The 20044-nt window shown below is 40.3% G+C and overlaps 1 protein-coding gene across 1 annotated transcript in view; it reads right to left on the bottom strand.

The window, feature by feature from the left end:
- The window catches only part of pth1r (parathyroid hormone 1 receptor), an 85421-nt gene that overhangs the window by 32829 nt on the left and 32548 nt on the right, over window positions 1–20044 (bottom strand). The window contains exon 2 of the mRNA XM_029725309.1: window positions 12183–12285. Within this exon, the coding sequence (XP_029581169.1) occupies window positions 12183–12285 (103 nt within the window). The remainder of the gene's footprint in view (window positions 1–12182; window positions 12286–20044) is intronic.

Raw genomic sequence — 20044 nt, 5'->3', positions numbered from 1 at the left:
GTTTGCAAAAAACGCCTTTGACTCACAAGGAATTGTTGCTTTGGCAACAGAACAAACCGGTGATAGATGTCAAGCAACCTTATGTTCATTGATACATACGGGCAGAAGTAGCATTTTAGAACAAAATGATTCTTAATTGTTAGCTATACCAAATGGTGCAGAAATCCTAGCCCTCCGACAGTGGGAATATAGTACCCTCTCCCCACAGGTCCCTGGCAGAAGGCATTTTCTGGCTACGCTTTCATTTTGGATTATTGAAAACATCTTCCCAACACTCACCACTAATAACTAGATAAGGATAAAACAAAAACTGTTTTCTCTTCGCTATGAAATCTATTACTTTCTCATTCATGTAATCAATGTTACAAAGAGGCTATGACGACATTTTTATGTGCCTACAAAAATCGCCCGTCATTCGGAGATCATAATTAGAGAGCACACTTTGTATTTCTTCCAACTGGTTTTGGATTGAGAGAGAAGCCTAAGATGATTCACGTTTTTTTTACATCAATGCCCACATGTCCTGGGAGTGAAATCGGTCTTAGGTTTGAGGTTTTTTCACTGTACTTTTATAACCCATCGGACCACCTACCAACAGGCTCAAATTAAACACAGAACACACACATATATAATTTCCTATAAATTCCATGACCATGATTTAAATATAAATGTGACTATGAGGGAGTGGGGGATTTTGATATTGGTGATGTAATTGAGGTTTATAATAACGCTTTCTTTTCCCTCCAGTCATTTGATTCAAGTCTTGGAGATGTCAAAACACATCGCAGTAGAGTTTTGATAGTTGCAAGCTTTTATGATTTTACACCAACACCACATGTTTGAATGCTGAGCTATTTTCACACACTGCAAGGTCTGGGGTCTTGAGCCCACATCCCTCCACTGACCTAACCAGGCAAACCTCAGTGTCTCCCTCAATGAAAACGTTGTCTTGGGGAAGTAATGGAGAACTCATGTGTATTTAAGGCACAAATGAGAAATAATAACAAATAGATGGGACTTCACAGTGAAACACTGCAACTCTAAACAAGACCCTGGCCTTGGGCTGAGGTTGGCCCACCACCCTACCAGCCACCACTTTCAAAATAGCTAGAAAAGAAAGATCAGTTCATTACTATTTGCTAATTTCACCACCACACGGTGCAAACCATTTGAAACAGTCATCCCTCCACAGTTCTAATAATAGTTTGGCTAACCACAAGTTTACAGTGGCACATAACACCAAGGGGTGCTCACGTAAGACATGGTCAAGGCAAATCTGGAAGAAAAGCCAAACGCCTCAAAAATGTATTCAGTTGCTATTCTTTGAGTTTGAGTCAGCATGCAAGATTCAAGGTTTTTCCACAATAGAGGAGACCAAAATGAGCTTTAGCATATTCCAAATAAAGGGCACACTTTTCTTAGCCAATGTCGTCAACATTACAAAAATAAAAACTATTCATAAAACATAATGACCAGTTAACAGCAAACGTTTCCACCATCATTTTGTCACGTATACTCCCTCTCTGGCCTCTAGGTCACCACACTGCTGATTATTACACGCACCTATCATCATCATCATCATCATCATCATCATCATCATGTGCACCAGCGCTTATTGACACACACCTGGACTCCATCACCTCCTTGATTACATGCCCTATTTATGTCACTCCCTTTGGTTCCTTCCCTTGGCGTTATTGTTTCTGTATCTGTCGGTGTGCTATTAGTGTTTCTTCTTTTGTTCAAATTAGTTTATTTATTAAACGTATTCACTCCCTGAACTTCCTGAACCTCAGCGTACATCATTCCAAATTTCTACAGGGTCATCATGAGACTAACTACAGCATAGGCTATACTGTACAGAACATAATGATGTGATAGTATTTGCCACATAAACAATGTGCACATTAGGTTGAAATGAAGTTCAAATGAAAATGCTCAAATTATAAAGTAAAAAGAATACTGAATTAATCAAGCACACCAAATAAGGTATTAAAAGCTTTTTCAGGCAGAAAGTACACCAGAGCCTTTCCTCTCTCTTTGAGAGGTAGGTAATATGCATACCCAAATTTCTGCTTCAGCTGAGCTATGATTGTAAATACGTGTGTCACGCCCTGATTTGTTTCACCTGTCCTTGTGATTGTCTCCACCCCCTCCAGGTGTCGCTTATTTTCCCCAGTGTATTTATCCCTGTGTTTCCTGTCTCTCTATGCCAGTTTGTCTTGTATGTTTCCAAGTCAACCTGCGGTTTTCCCTGTCGCCTGTTTTTTTTTTTTTTTTGCATTTGCCTTTTTCTAGTCCTCCTGGTTTTGACCCTTGCCTGTTTCTGGACTTTGTACCCACCTGCCTGACCACTCTGCCTCCCTTGACCATGAGCCTGTCACTCTGAGCATGAGCCTGCCACTCTGTACCTCCTGGACTCTGATCTGGTTTTGACCTTTTTGCCTGTCCACGACCATTCTCTTGCCTACCCCTTTGGATTAATAAACATTTGTAGGACTCCATCTGCCTCCTGTGTTTGCATTTGGGTCTCGCCTTGATAGTGTGCAACCTTTCAAAAAGAGGTCAGGATACAGCCACCAGGCTAAGTCGATTTTACTACTCTCTGACAGCGTCACCAGGTATACAGGTTAAGTAGTCATCTGATGCACCCACCGTGGTTCAAAGTAATTTCATTGAAATTATGTGGGGAAAAAAACATTGATTGTTTGGGTGGTGATAAAATATTTGGGCTGATGTGACAAATAAGAAGCATTACTACCATATGGGTACACTCATAAGGGCAGGCTGAGCTGAGTGATTGTGAAGCATAAATTAAACACAGAATAATATAATTTTATGAGTCACATTAGTCACACGTGCAGTGAAATGCTTACTTATGAGCCCCTAACCAACAATGCAGTTAAAAAAAAATACGGAGAATAAGAGAAAAGAAACAAGTAATTAAAGAGCAGCAGCAAAATAACTATAGTGACTATATACAAGGGGGTACCGATAGTCAATGTGCGGGGGCACCGGTTAATTGAGGTAGGACATCTACTTTGTGCGTGACACAAGTCATTTTTCCAATCAATTGTTTACAGACAGATTATTTCACTTATAATTCACTATCACAACTCCAGTGGGTCAGAAATGTACATACACTAAGTTGACCGTGCCTTTAAACAGCTTGGAAAATTCCTTAAAATGATGTCATGGCTTTAGAAGCTTCTGATAGGCTAATTGACATCATTTGAGTCAATTGGGGGTGTACCTGTGGATGTATTTCAAGGCCTACCTTCAAACTCAGTGCCTCTTTGCTTGACATCATGGGAAAATCAAAAGAAATCAGCCTAGACCTCCACAAGTCTGGTTCATCCTTGAGAGCAATTTCCAAACACCTGAAGGTACCACGTTCATCTGTACAAACAATAGTATGCAAGTATAAACACCATGGGACCACGCAGCTGTCATACTGCTCAGGAAGGAGACGCGTTCGGTCTCCTAGAGATGAACGTACTTGTGCGAAAAGTGCAAATCAACCCCAGAACAACAGCAAAGGACCTTGTGAAGATGCTGGAGGAAACAGGTACAAAAGTATCTGTATTCACAGTAAAACAAGTCCTATATTGACATAACCTGAAAGGCCGCTCAGCAAGGAAGAAGCCACTGCTCCAAAACCGCCATAAAAAAGCCAGACTACGGTTTGCAATTGCACATGGGGACAAAGATCATACTTTTTGGAGAAATGTCCTCTGGTCTGATGAAACAGAAATAGAACTGTTTGGCCATAATGACCATCGTTATGTTTGGAGGAAAAAGGGGAAGGTGCTTTGCTGCAGGAGGGACTGGAGCACTTCACAAAATAGATGGCATCATGAGGATGGAAAATTATATGGATATATTGAAGCAACATCTCAAGACATCAGTCATGAAGTTAAAGCTTGGTCGTAAATGGGTCTTCCAAATGGACAATGGCCCCAAGCATACTTCCAAAGTTGTGGCAAAATGGCCTAAGGACAACAAAGTCAAGGTATTTGAGTGGCAATCACAAAGCGCCGACCTCAATCCTATAGAAAATGTGTGGGCAGAACTGAAAAAGTGTGTGCGAGCAAGGAGGCCTACAAACCTGACTCAGTTACACCAGCTCTGTCAGGAGGAATGGGCCAAAATTCACCCAACTTATTGTGGGAAGCTTGTGGAAGGCTACCTGAAATGTTTGAACCAAGGTAAACAATTTAAAGGCAATGCTACCAAATACTAATTGAGTGTATGTAAACTTCTGACCCACTGGGAATGTGATGAAAGAAATAAAAGCTGAAATAAATCATTGTCTCTACTATTATTCTGACATTTCACATTCTTAAAATAAAGTGTTGATCCTAACTGACCTAAGACGGGGAATTTTTACTAGGATAAAATTTCAGGAATTGTGAAAAACTGAGTTTAAATGTATTTTGCTAAGGTGTATGCAAACTTCCGACTTCAACTGTATATGTAGGTAGAGTTAAAGTGACTATGCATAGATGACAACAGAGAGCAGCAGTGGTGTAAAGAGAGGGAGGCGGGCAATGCAAATAGTCTGGGTATCCATTTGACTAGCTGTTAAGGTGTCTTATGGCTTGTGGGTAGAAGCTGTTTGCAACCCTCTTGGACCTAGACCTGGTGCTCCGGTACCGCTTGCCGTGCGGTAGCAGAGAGGACAGTCTATGACTAGGGTGGCTGGAGTCTTAGACAATTTTTAGGGCCTTCCTCTGACCGCCTGGTATAGAGGTCCTGGATGGCAGGAAGCTTGGCCCCAGTGATGTACTGGGCCGTTCGCACTACCCTCTGTAATGCCTTGCGGTCGGAGGCCGAGCAGTTGCCATACCAGGCAGTGATGCAACCAGTCAGGATGCTCACTTGAATGTATCCTGGATCCCATAACACCACCACAATGTTTGAGTGAGGTTGATATGGTAGAAATTATGTTTTTATACTGAACAAATTGCATTTAGGGATTTCAAATATGTAATAGCACTGGAATTATCTAATTTACAGACATATCCCTAAACTGCTTTGGAGAGGTTTAGGGACACTTGGAAGCGTCCCGTGACCACACCTGACACCACTTACTAAAACATCTGCCCATTTCCAGTTGTTAGGTCTATCAATTCCATTTTTTTCTGATATTGTTCACATGTTGTGGAAGCCATCTGATGTGTTTCCAGCTCTAGTCATCAATAATTCAACTAAAATAACAAAAAGAACAGGGTGTGCTTTGTGTGTGTTTGATCTTGTGTATTCTGAACTATGTAACTCCAAACTATCTTCTGATAATTTCCTCATAATCTCCCAGATGTCTTCTTTCATCTCCCAGATGTCTTCTTTCCAAATATACCATGCCAGAATCGTGTAATTATACAGGAATATTACTTACTTTTGGGTATGTCTATTTAGGCGGACATCTACATTTTGCCATTACATTTAAGAAGTTATTAATTAGAACTGTTAAGAGTTCATGGATTGAGGAGGAATTGAAAAACTTTATGGTTGAAAGAGATTGGGTAAAAGGAGTGTCTAATAAGTCTGGCTGGACATCTGACTGGCTGACTTACTGCAAATTAAGAATTTATGTGACTAAACTCAACAAAAAGAAGAAGAAACGATTATGAAGCCAAGATCAATGACACACCATACAGTATATGCAAAAGTATGTGGACACCCCTTCAAATGAATGGATTGGGGTATTTCAGCCACACCCGTTACTGACAGGTGTATAAAATCCAGCACACAGCCATGCAATCTCCATAGACAAACATTGGCAGAAGAATGGCCTTACTGAAAAGCTCAATGACTTTTGACGTGGCACCGTCATAGGATGCCACCTTTCCAACAAATCAGTTCGTCAAATGTCTGCTCTGCTAGAGCTGCCCCGGTCAACTGTAAGTGATGTTAGTGTGAAGTGAAAACATCTAAGAGCAACAACGGCTCAGCCGTGAAGTGGTAGGCCACACAAGCTCACAGAACGGGTTCCAAATTGCCTCTGGAAGCAACATCAGCATTAAAAACTACTCATCAGGAGCTTCATGAAATGGGTTTCCATGGCCAAGCAACCGCACACAAGTCTAAGATCACCATGCACAATGCCAAACGTCGGCTGGAGTGGTGTAAAACTCGCCGCCATTGGACTCTGGAGCAGTGGAAATGTGTTCTCTGGAGGGATGAACCATGCTTCACCATCTTGCAGTCTGACGGACGAATCTGTAAAGTTTTGTGAAGGAGGAATAATGGTCTGGGGCTGTTTTTCATGGTTCAGGCTAGGACCCTTAGTTCCAGTGAAGGGAAATCTTAATGCTGCAGCATACAATGACATTCTAGACAATTCTGTGTTCCAACTTTGTGGCAACAGTTTGGGGAATGCTCTTTCCTGTTTCAGCATGACAATGCCCCCATGCACAAAGCGAGGTCCATACAGAAATGGTTTGTCAAGATCGGTGTGGAAGAACTTGACTGGCCTGCACAGAGCCTTGACCTCAACCCCATTGAACACCTTTGGAATGAATTGGAATGCCGACTACGAGCCAGGCCTGATCGCCCAGCATCAGTGCCTGACCTCACTAATGCTCGTGGCTGAATGGAAGCAAGTCCCCGCAGCAATGTTTCAATATCTAGTGGAAAGCCTTCCCAGAATAGTGGAGGCTATTATAGCACCAAAGGGGGGAACAACTCCATATTAATACCCATGATTTTGGAATGAGATGTTCGACAAGCAGGTGTCCACATACGTTTGGTCATGTAGTGTATAATGAATGATGTACTTTAAATGAAATTATTGGCAGAAAGACAAATTCAACTCATCAAATCAGATGGCTTATTAATCACAAAACTATTTGATGTTGCCAATTATTTTAATGATTACTTCATTGGCAAAATGGGAAAACCTAGGCAGGAAATGCCAACAATGAACAGTGAGCCATCCTAATTCATGCATAAAAAAACTAACAATGAAAAAAATGCATTGTAAGTTAGTGTGGGAGAGGTGGGAATATTATTGTTATCGATCAATAATGGCAAACCTCATGGCAATGACAACTTAGATGGATAGCTACTGAGGATGGTAGCTGACTTTATAGCCACTCCTATCTGTCATATATTTAGTCTGAGTCTAGAGGAATGTCTTTGTCCTCAGGCCTACATAGAAGGGCACTCAACATGTACTGCACTGACACAAATGGCTGATGATTGGTTAAAATACATTCATAATAAGAAGATTGTGGGAGCTGTACTGTTATATTTCAGTGCAGCCTTTGATATTATTGACCATAACCTGTTGTTAAGAAAACGTATGTATTATGGCTTTTCAACCTCAGCTCTGAATCCATGATATGGCAATCTATCTAATAGAACTCAGAGGTTGTTTTTTAATGGAAGCTTCTCTAATGTCAAACATGTAAACTGTGTTGTACCGCATGGCAGCTCTTTAGGCCCTCTACTGTTTTCTATTTTTACTAATGACCTGCCACTGGCATTAAAACAAAGCATATGTGTCCATGTATGCTCCTGATTCAACCATATACGCATCAGCAACCACAGCTAATGAATTCACTGAAGCCCTTAAATAGTTGCAGTCTGTTTTGGAATGGGTGGCCAGTAATAAACTGGCCCTGAACATCTCTACAACTAAGAGCATTGTATTTGGTAAAACTCATGCCCTAGATTCTAGACCTCAGCTGAATCTGGTAATGAATGGTATGGCGGTTGAACAAGTTGAGGAGACTAAATAACTTGGTTTTACCTTAGATTGTAAACTATCATGGTTAAAACATACAGATGCAATGGTTGTAAAGATGGGAAGAGGTCTGTCCGTAATAAAGAGATGCTCTGCTTTTTTGACACCACACTCCACAAAGCAAGTCCTGCAGGCTCTAGTTTTATCTTATTTTATTGTCCAGTCATGTGGTCCAGTGCTGCAAAAAAAGACCTAGTTAAGCTGTAGCTGGCCCAGAACAGAGCGGCACGTCTTGCTCTTCATTGTAATCAGAGGGGTAATAGTAATACTATGCATGCCAGTCTCTCTTGGCTAAGAGTTGAGGAAAGACTGACTGCGTCACTTCTTGTTTTTATAACATGCTGACCAGACCGCTCGCGTGTTTGCATCCAACCACACTAGACGTGATCAGGACACGCAGGTTGAAATATCAAAAATAACTATGAACTAACTGTATTCATTTGGGGACAGCGTTATAAATAAATTCAGCAAAAAAAGAAACGTCCCTTTTTCAGGACCTTGTCTTTCAAAGATAATCCAAATAACCTCAAAGGTCTTCATTGTAAAGGGTTGAAAGACTGTCTCCCATGCTTGTTCAATGAACCATAAACAATTAATGAACATGCACCTTTGGAATGGTCATTAATACACTAATAGCATACAGACGGTAGGCAATTAAGGTCACAGTTATGAAAACTTAGGACATTAAAGAGGCCTTTCTACTGACTCTGAAAAACACCAAAAGAAAGATGCCCAGGGTCCCTGCTCATCTGCGTGAAGGTGCCTTAAGCATGTTGCAAGGAGGCACGAGGACTGCAGATGTGGCCAGGGCAATAAATTGCAATGTCCGTACTGTGAGAAGCCTAAGACAGAGCTACAGGGAGACAGGACGGACAGCTGATCGTCCTCGCAGTGGCAGACCACATGTAACAACACCTACACAGGATCGGTACATCCGAACATCACACCTGCGGGACAGGTACAGGATGGCAACATCAACTGCCCGAGTTACACCAAAAACACACAATCCCTCCATTAGTGCTCAGACTGTCCGCAATAGGCAGGACTAGACAGGACTGGCAAAAAGTGCTCTTCACTGACGAGTCGCGGTTTTGTCTCACCAGGAGTGATGGCAGATTCATGTTTATCGTCGAAGGAATGAGCGTTACACCGAGGCCTGTACTCTGGAGCGGGATTGATTTGGAGGTGGAGGGTCCGTCATGGTGTGGGGCGGTGTGTCACAGCATCATTGGACTGAGCTTGTTGTCATTGCAGGCAATCTCAACGCTGTGCGTTACAGGGAAGACATCCTCCTCCCTCATGTTGTACCCTTCCTGCAGGCTCATGCTGACATGACCCTTCAGCATGACAATGCCACCAGCCATACTGCTCGTTCTGTATGTGATTTCCTGCAAGACAGGAATGTCAGTGTTCTGCTCTGGCCAGCGAAGAGCCCGGATCTCAATCCCATTGAGCACGTCTGGGACCTGTTGGATCGGAGGGTGATTGCTAGGGCTAGGGCCATTCACCCCAGAAATGTCCGGGAACTTGCAGGTGCCTTGGTGGAAGAGTGGGGTAACATCTCACAGCAAGAACTGGCAACTCTGGTGCAGTCCATGAGGAGGAGATGCACTGCAGTACTTAATGCAGCTGGTGGCCACACCAGATACTGACTGTTACTTTTGATTTTGACCCCCCCTTTTTTCAGGGACACATTATTCCATTTCTGTTAGCCACATGTCTGTGGAACTTGTTCAGTTTATGTTTGTTGTTGAATCTTGTTATGTTCATACAAATATTTACACATGTTAAGTTTACTGAAAATAAACACAGTTGACAGTGTGAGGACGTTTCTTCTTTTGCTGAGATTAGAAACAAGTTCTATTTTAGCACCTGGCTACACAGATGCTCGTTGATGCGTGCGAGCAGTGTGGGTGCAATGATTGAATAACATGTATGTGTACATTTATTTTGCGACACGAGTGGTGTGGTCAGCATATCAGAAACATTAATGTGTTGGAAATTCCAAATTGTTTGCATAGTCAACTTACACACTTACCCCACCAGGCATGCCACCAGGGTTCTTTTCACAGTCCCCAGGTCCAGAACAGATTCAAGGAAACATAGAGTACTATATAGAGCCATGAGTGCATGCAACTGCTTTCCATCTTATATAGCGCAAGTTAACAGCAAACCTGGCTTCAAAAAACAAATAAAGAAACACCTCACGGCACAACGCCTCTCCCCCATGTGACCTACTTGCTGTGTGTATGTATTAAAACCTCTACAGGATCGGTGGGTCCCCTGCGGGACAGTTGAGCTAACGTAGGCTAATGCGATTACCATGAGGTTGTAAGTAACAAGAACATTTCCCAGGACATAGACATATCTGATATTGGCAGAAAGCTTAAATTATTGTTCACCTAACTGCACTGTCCAATTTACAGTAGCTATTACAGTGAAATAATACCATGCTATTGTTTGAGGAGAGTGCACAGTTATGAACTTGAAAAGTTATTAATAAACCAATTAGCCACATTTGGGCAGTCTTGATACAAACATTTTAACAGAAATGCAATGTGTCATTGGATCAGTCCAACACTTTGCACATACACTGCTGCCATCTAGTGGCCAAAATGTTAATTGCACCTGGCCTGGAATAATACATTATGGCCTTTCTCTTGCATTCCAAAGATGATGGTACAAAAAAAACATTTTTTTCTTTCTATTATCTTTTACCAGATCTAATGTGTTATATTCTCCTACATTAATTTAACATTTCCACAAACGTCAATGTGTTTCCTTTCAAATGGTATCAAGAATGTGTATATCCTTACTTCAGGTTCTGAGCTACAGGCAGTTACATTTGGGTATATCATTTTAGGCGAAAATTGAAAAAAAGGGTCCGATCCATAAGAGGTTTTTAAAGACAATTATTTCAATTTGTGATTTGCATTTCTGTCCATTTCACAAATTGACTAACTTAAAAAGAAACCGACCACAACTGGAAGTAAGATGTGTATTCTCCATGGTAATAAAATATTAGGCCGACTCAACACATATTTCATTTAAAATGTCAAATACTCTCCCAAATGACGAAGAAGGAAGCTGTTGAAGGATGAAATCTACCCTGGAATTGTACCCCCAGCTACCTGGAAAAATAATAACGCCTCATACGACAGACATGTCAAGCTGCATTAGGGCTGATGGTGGTCAGAGGTGGTAAGGAGACTCATTTTAGACAGCTCTAATGTGGCTCCAAGTGCTCTGCTTAGTGTTAGTGTCTGGGATCATTCTGATCAATACACTTTGAGGAACCACAGGCATGCCCTTTCCCTTTTAAACACTGAAACCATCTCGTACAAACAAGTCTTTTGATGATTGATGATAATCTTAAAAAGGTGTTCTTTTAAGTTCTATTTCAAGTTAAGCCTGAAAGCTGTGAACACTTGCAGAATCTGTGCACATTTGGGGAATATTGTGAGAGATAATATAACTCCTGGGAATCCATCAACAATACCCTTTGTATTTCTTAGTTCTACAGTACAATACAAATTAGTAATGGTGTGTTTCATTTACGGAGAAAGAATGTGTCTGTTTCCAACACAGAAAGCACACAAGAAGACCACAATGAACTGGGGTTAAAGAGAAAATAATATGACTGTCTGGATATGAAATCCAAAACCTCTTTAGAATAATCAAACTGAAAAAAATATACTGACCACAGAGACGGGAAATCTGTGGTCTGCCTGAAAGTGACGGTCTTCACACAACCACAAGTAAACAAATACGGACCGGATCAGATTCTCTCAAAAATCCCCCCGACCACCCTAACCATACAGGAAGAACTATAATAAATGTTCCACTCTTAATTTCAAACTATAGTCCAGCCGTAATTGTCCTGAATGAACGCTCCATATTAAAGCTACAATCTGGGATTGGATCAATGCCATCAGCATTCACACTAATTTGACTTATATGATTCAAATAGTGACAAAGGAAACCATTTTCTCCACAAGATAATTCATTAATAAGTGTACATTTTCCGGCGTTCTGTCAGAGTCAAATCATTATTCCTACAGAATGCCTGTTTAAGTTCTGATTCGCTCAATAATCTATACATCTCAGCCTCTTAAATCGACTGTTTCCTCTGCTCTGTGTGTTATTTTTTCTGCTGAGACAACACACAGTAGTAGACAAAATAATGCTTATACTTATGATATGCCCTCAGGTGTCAATGTGACATAACTACATTCGTGCCTGGTTAACAGAGCAGGCAGTGAACCAACAGAGATTAATTTAACTGTGCAGGGAGCCACATATGTAATTTATCCTATATCAACAGGACAGGACCATTTTCATGTCAATAAAAAAAAAGGGTAGGCTGATACATCAGGTTTAAAGAACTTTTATCTGAGAAAAAGAACATTTAAAAATCCATTTTAAAACTCACCACCAGGCTTGTGTTTGTTCCTGATGGCTACCTCACACTTGCGTTTGGCTTTGAACAGCAGGCCGATCTGTTCCTCTTTGGTGAGCACATCATCTGCCTCTACCTGCATCAAGAAGGATAATGACACCGAGTTAGTAGACTGAGGAGCAATCGTTCTTCCATAAACACAATGGAAACGTTTGTAACAAACATCAGATAGCAGAGCAGGAATGCATTGTTGTGAAACCACATTTAATTTCCCATATCAATAAGCATTTTATGTTAGGTTGACAGCACTATTTTATGCGAGGTTGTACACACACCCACCCCATCCTCATACTGTATACAAACAACAAGCCTAGCCAACAACAGTAGGTGGTAGACTTGTAGCATGTGTAATGTGTACATAGACGCAATACAACCCGATTATCAAAACCCCATTCCTCTCATTGTCCCAGCCTAACAGTTTCCTAAAACACAAAAAAACGCATTTTCTTTCACAGTACAATTAAGATTAACCAACTAAGAGGTCTTTAACCAACTGTGAGTCACGGTGGTTTAGGTAAACGTAAAGTCGGTTACATATTTTTATTCCTGTCTTAACTGCCCATGAAGGCAAGGGGTTATAAAAGACCTTGCGGTTTCTGTTTCTTGTCTAAACAGTATCAGTTTCGCTCTTTGTTTATAGTCCCAGCTGGTACTCCTGTGATTTTAGTCACTCTGTGGCTGGTGTACCATTAAGCACTAATCAGATATGACCAAACCTTTTCCTCTTACACCTCGCAACATTTGCTCAACTTTCAAACAGTGCTGGAGACAGAGCCATAATATCCCAGGTGGGGTTTTCCCATTCAATGAAATGTCTGCACTTTAGAGATTACTACACTGACTACCCATACATCTAACCCTTACACACAAATGTACACACAAATACACACACTTAGAACTCACACACATACACACTCAAAGGCTTTTCAATTATACTGTATACTATTTATTCTACTGCATGTCCAATTCACTACCCACTATATATTTGTACAACAAAAAAAAAATACAGTCAAATTAGATAATTATTTTGTAAATACAGTCCATTATTACATCATAATACCTCTTCTATTACTTATTATTTTTAACTTGATTCTTTTATTCTTATCAATAGCTAGGTTTCCATCCAATTTGCGACAGATTTTCATGCAAATACTCTAGAATCCGGATAAAGAAAATATGCGCGTTTTCCCACCAGTGGTGTGTTTCCACCAAATGGACTTTTTGCTAATAAAAATCAGTGCGTGATGAAATGTAATTGAAAAATGTCATTTTTCGCTCAAGTTTTCATGTACCGAATAAAAATCAAGTTCAATATGATGATCAATGCTTGACTGCCGTTTAACAAACAAAAGTATTCTCGCAGTTTTCCATACAAATCTCATCATGTAGACTACCCGCACAACTTACCTGCATTGTAGCTGCGAGTTAATGGCTAGAGTGCACGTGCCAAGACCAGAGTAGGCCCATTTGCTATTTAACGCAACAGTTTGTGGCAAAATTATCGGTGGAGTTGAAAATGCGATAGGAACACATTGAACTTTAGATTTGTATTCGGTACATGAAAACTTATGCAAAAAAGTCAATTTTGTGTGCACTACATCACCACGTACTGATTTTCCGTTTGGTGGAAACGCACCACTGGTGGGGAAATTTGCATATTTTAGTATATTCACATAAAAATCTGTTGCCAATTGGATGGAAACCTAGCTACTGTGACTAAAGAAGTGATAAAACTTTCATCCCTCAGCCAGTGTCAGAATCTCAGCATGTGGTACTGTATGTCAGCGTAGGTCTTACACAGATATCGATATAAACCGCATTAAAAGCTGGCATGCTCCAATGTGCCACCAAGTTGCCCCAAAGGAGACATTTGACTAAATGTAGGCCTACTCCCAGGAGAAAGTGAACTTGAGTCTTAATTAATAATAGGTATCAGAGTACAGCCTATAATGCTTACTCCAGTAGTCTGTATATCTAAACAACATACTGTGACTTCAATCTACCTTATATCATTAGGGAAATAAGATATGTGAGTTTTGTCTCTGAAGCCACGTGATTCAGGGGATATACTATTACATGACAAATGCCAGGCCCTCTCCACTGCAGCACTTGAAACCATAATGCTTGATCCATCAATATTTTCACTAGTTTAAGGCTTGCAATAAGGATGTCCATTTTGAGAGCTGAATGGGGTTATAGAGGAAAGAAGACATTTATGGCCTAAATGTAAACAACCACAGATGGAACAACATTTCACCACACAGCGACAAGGATAGATACAACCTGTTTACTGTACTGGCTATGCCAATATAGAATATTCCACAGGTCTATTCCAAAGAAGCGAAGATCATTTTCACATCTAAATCACTGCTGACTTATGTTACTTTATGCAGGGGTAATGCCAGTGACAGGCCAGAAAAACAACAAAACTGAGCTTGCTGACGTCAGCCCTTGAAAAGACTGGTGTCTTCATCATCTTCGTTCCAAATCTAAAGATGGCATATTCAGAAAATAATTAAGTTTGACATTAAGTAGCCATCTGAGGTCTTTAAAGAAACTATGCACAAGGAAGTTGAAGAACAAAGATCTTAAACATAACTGTATAGACCATTTTTACTTTGCAATTTGATTCTGCAGGTAAGAGAGAGGGCAGTGTTTTACCTTAGTTTCATGCAATGTGTTTTTAAGGCTTCCTGGAAGAAAACAGCTTTTTTAATCTAAATATATATTTTTTTTTATTTTTTTTATTTTATCTAAGTCTGCCCCTGAACTACAAATGACAGTTTGATAAATACCTTCAAGCCAGGAATTGATGGGGATTTGTCACCTTTAAAATGTTGTCTCTATATAATGGATAAATAAAGCTATATTCTACTGTGGACCTTTCTGGTATGGCTTAGTTTTGTGACCCTGTTGCATGGAAGAGTAATTGGGGTTACATTTGGGGCTGTGTGTTAAGACAGAAATAGGTCAAAGAGAATGAGAGGCCCCCAGGTATAATGGAATTGCCCACAGACTCAAGAAGACAGTGCAGCTGGCACACGACTTGGTAAAGAAGAAATAATCCCTCTTTATAATGTCAAGATATCATGACATATCAATTCAGATTAGAGCCATCCTTTAGAGGAGTATCTTGGGTAATAAGGCTGAGCCTTACGATAGTTTTCAAAAACTGTTCCTTCTCCACTGGCCAGGCTCCAAACCACCAAAACAAACATAACTCTTACAGGGAGAAGCTTTGCACATTCTTATTTATCTGAATTTCATAAAAAAAATACAGTATTCTTTTTGTTAAATATTTTTGACAGCGTGCCAAAAAGAAAAATGAGGAAAGTACACACCATATAAATATGAGTTTTCATCATTGGTCCTCTAAATACAAACACTACTTGAATGAACAGACTCAAGAAAATTAATTAAATAAAATCTATTTTCAAGGAACTGTGCAGACCAATATTGAGTTTTCTGCATATAGACTGAAGGGACAAGACCATTGAAACAGTCAGTGTTGTACCACTATAGGTATTGCCTGTTGATGAATATACAGTACAATTGGATCCACTCTTGCTTTATTAAGTTTATAGACTAAATAAAACTGCACCCATTTACTGCACACTCAAAGTTGTCATCAATGCTGTTTGAGTAACACGAGAGAATAGATTTGGTTTCTGTTGAAATACTGCAGAAAGTAAAGATTGATTATTTTTGTTTTGTTGCAATGCACATATACAGTGCATTCGGAAAGTATTCAGACCCCTTTACTTTTTCCACATTTTGTTACGTCACAGCCTTATTCTAAAATGTATTAAATTGTTTTTTCCCTCATCAATCTACACACAATACCCGATAATAACAAAGCAAAAACAGTTTAGAATGTTTTGCAAATGTATTAAACATTTTAAAAAGTATTCAAACCCCTTGCTATGAGACTCAAAATTGAGCTCAGGTGCATCCTGTTTCCATTGATCATCCTTGAGATGTTTCTACAACATGACTGGAGTCCACCTGTGGTAAATTCAATTGAATGGACACGATATGGAAAGGCACACACCTGTCTATATAAGGTCCCACAGTTGACAGTGCATGTCAGAGCAAAAACCAAGCCATGAGGTCGAAGTAATTGTCTGTAGAGCTCCGAGACAGCATTGTGTTGAGGCACAGATCTGGGGAAGAGTACCAAAGAAATTCTGCAGCATTGAAGGTCCCCAAGAACAAAGTGGCCTCCATCATTCTTAAATGGAAGAAGTTTGGAACCACCAAGTCTCTTTCTAGAGCTGGCTGCCCGTCCAAATTGAGCAATCGGGGGAGAAGGGCCTTGGTCAGGGAGATGACCAAAAACCCGATGGTCACTCTGACAGAGCTCCAGAGTTCCTCTGGGGAGAGGAGAGAACCTTCCAGAAGCACAACCATCTCTGCAGCACTCCACCAATCAGGCCTTTATGGTAGAGTGGACAGACGGATGCCACTCCTCAGTGAAAGGCACATGACAGCCCGCTTGGAGTTTGCCAAAAGGCACCTAAAGGACTCTCAGACCATGAGAAACAAGATTCTCTGGTCTGATTAAACCAAGATTGAACTCTTTGGCCTGAATGCCAAACATCACATCTGAAGGAAACCTGGCACCATCCCTAAGGGGAAACATGGTGGTGGCAGCATCATGCTGCAGGGATGTTTTTCAGCTGCAGGAACTGGGAGACTAGTCAGGTTTGAGAGAAAGATGAACTGAGCAAGGTACAGAGAGATCCTTGATGAAAACTGGCTCCAGAGCGCTCAGGAATTCAGACTGGGGTTAAGGTTCACCTTGCAACATGACAACGACCCTAAGCACACAGCCAAGACAACGCAGGAGTGGCGTCGGTACAGGTCCCTGAATGTCCTTGAGTGGCCCAGCCAGAGCCCGGACTTGAACCTGATCAAACATCTCTGGAGAGACCTAAAAATAACCTTGCAGTGACGCTCCCCATGCAACCTGACAGAGCTTGAGAGGATCTGCAGAGAAGAATACAGGTGTGCCAAGCATGTAGCATCATACCCAAGAAGACTCAAGGCTGAAATTTCTGCCAAAGGTGATTCAACAAACTACTGAGTAAAGGGTCTGAATACTTATGTAAATGTGATATTTCCTATTTTGCTTTAGTCATTCATTTAATCCATTTCAGAATAAGTCTAATGTAACAAAATGTGGAAAAAGTCAAGGGTTCTGAGTGATGACAAGAGTGCAAAAAAGAATGAGTTGAGCTCAGAGTGGAGACAGTGGGTTCCACTACATTACCCATAGTCTTGATTATAGACATATAGTATTCTACAATGGCAGAAAGCATTTTCTGAAATCGTTCCCTCTGTATATTTGTGACTAAAATGCTGAAAGTGGAAGTTTTCCCATCCAAAAACTGAACAACAATGCCTGTATATGTTCTAAGATGATTAAATGAACATGTATAAATTATCTAAAATAAAAACAACAGACAAGTAAGTCGTTACTGAAATCATGTTTCCACAAATAAAAAAAGCAGGAAATTCTGAACACTTACAGTTGAAGTCTGAAGTTTACATTCACCTTAGCCAAATGGATTTCAACTCAGTTTTTCACAATTCCTGACATTTAATCCTAGTAGAATATCCCTGTCTTAAGTTAGTTAGGATCACCACTTTATTTAAAGAATGTGAAATGTCAGAATAATAGTAGAGAGAATGATTTCTTTCAGCTTTTATTTCTTTCATCACATTCCCAGTGGGTCAAAAGTATACATACACTCAATTAATATTTGGTAGCATTGCCTTTAAATTGTTTAACTTGGGTCAAACGTATCGGGTAGCCTTCCACAAGCTTCCCACAATAAGTTGGGTGAATTTTGGCCCATTCCTCCTGACAGAGCTGGTGTACCTGAGTCAGGTTTGTAGGCCTCCTTGCTCGCAGACGCTTTTTCAGTTCCGCCCACAAATTTTCTATGGGGTTGAGGTCAGGGCTTTGTGATGGCCACTCCAATATCTTGACTTTATTGTCATTAAGCCATTTTGCCACAACTTTGGAAGTATGCTTGGGGGTCATTGTCCATTTGGAAGACCCATTTACGACCAAGCTTTAACTTCCTGACTGATGTCTTGAGATGTTGCTTCAAGATACCCACATCATTTTCCTACCTCATGGTGCCATCTATTTTGTTTAGTTCACCAGTCCCTCCTACAGTAAAGCACACCCACAACATGATGCTGCCACCCCTGTCCTTCACGGTTGGGATGGTGTTCTTCAGCTTGTAAGCCTCCCCCCTTTTCCTCCAAACATAACAATGGTCATTCTCTAGGAGACAGAACGCGTCTCCTTCCTGAGCGGTATGACGGCTGCGCAGTCGCATGGTGTTTATACTTGCGTACTATTGTTTGTACAGATGAACGTGGTACCTTCAGGTGTTTGGAAATTGCTCTCAAGGATGAACCAGACTTGTGGAGGTCTACAATTTTGTTTCTGAGGTCTTGGCTGATTTCTTTGGATTTTCCCATGATGTCAAGCAAAGAAGCACTGAGTTTGAAGGTAGGCCTTGAATCAATCTCCAATTGACTCAAATTATGTCAATTAGCCTATCAGAAGCTTCTAAAGCCATGACAACATTTTCTGGAATTTTCCAAGCTGTTTAAAGGCACAGTCAACTTAGTGTATATAAACTTCTGACCCACTGGAATTGTGAAATAATAATAATAATAATTGTGAAATAAGTGAAATATTCTGTCTGTAAACAATTGTTGGAAAAATTACTTGTGTCATGCAAAAAGTAGACATCCTAACCAACTTGCCAAAACTATAGTTTGTTAACAAGAAATTTGTGGAGTGGTTGAAAAATGTGTTTTAATGACTCCAACCGAAGTGTATGTAAACCTCCGACTTCATCTGTATGTGGATGGACATGCATTTAATACATTAACCTTAACCTGGGATGGTTAAGATTAAGAAAGTTGAAAGTGAGAGATACAATAGCCTACTGCAGACAAATATGCCACAAGCTGTGTTCCAAATGTTCATGATGTGTATTTTGGGCAATTTGTAGGTTTGGGGTGGTCAAACATAAAGACAGACAAAGTATCATTCAATACACACAGCTAGGCCATTATAGTCGGAAATATAAATGTAAGGAAATATAACATACACTGACTATAGGAACAATTTATATTAGTGTTAAATGAATGTATTGCTTGTAAGAATAATGCTAGTTTATTTGTGAAAGAAAATCTGCTCCCCTAAACCTTAAATTGTTAAGAATAACGGTTAATCGCGGCTTCCTCATTCTGAAGATTTAGAGTATCCATTGTGCTTTCTGCTCAGCTATAGGTGTGAATAACCGACATCCCAACATACACAAGGGAACGTTTTTATATCTCACTGTTGCTTTTCATTTCATGGCAAATTACACTTGATGGATTTTCAAAAACGTAGGTCATTTAGGGATAAGTCCAGCCACCAAACCATTAAATCATTTTTAATGCTGGGGGAGAAAAAGGCAAACACTGTATATTATTGACACAAAAGTCCTATGTCTACTTTCAGACGTCCAACTCCAGTTTCTGTGATTTGCCTGTCAACACCAAACTCCTGATCAGTAGGCGTTTTGATTGAAAACGTGCTTCAGATCAATTTCCTGAATGCTTAAGTAGTCTAGTAATAATCCTCCTTCTGTTGGTTAGTAAATAACTGAGGATGGGATTCTTGGTTAAACGTAAAGTGAGACTTTCCGCTCCAGATCACACTTCGTCACATAGATGATAAATAATATACAGATAATATTTACCCTGTTGCACCCGTAAAGCGCCTGAATTATGGGAATACAGGTATATGTTTGTTTTTT

The sequence above is a fragment of the Salmo trutta genome, chromosome 31 (genome assembly GCF_901001165.1).
Source record: "Salmo trutta chromosome 31, fSalTru1.1, whole genome shotgun sequence".
Taxonomy (NCBI): Eukaryota; Metazoa; Chordata; class Actinopteri; order Salmoniformes; family Salmonidae; genus Salmo; species Salmo trutta.
The sequence above is the reverse complement of the archived record's forward strand: the minus strand, read 5'-3'. Positions and strand labels throughout refer to the sequence as shown.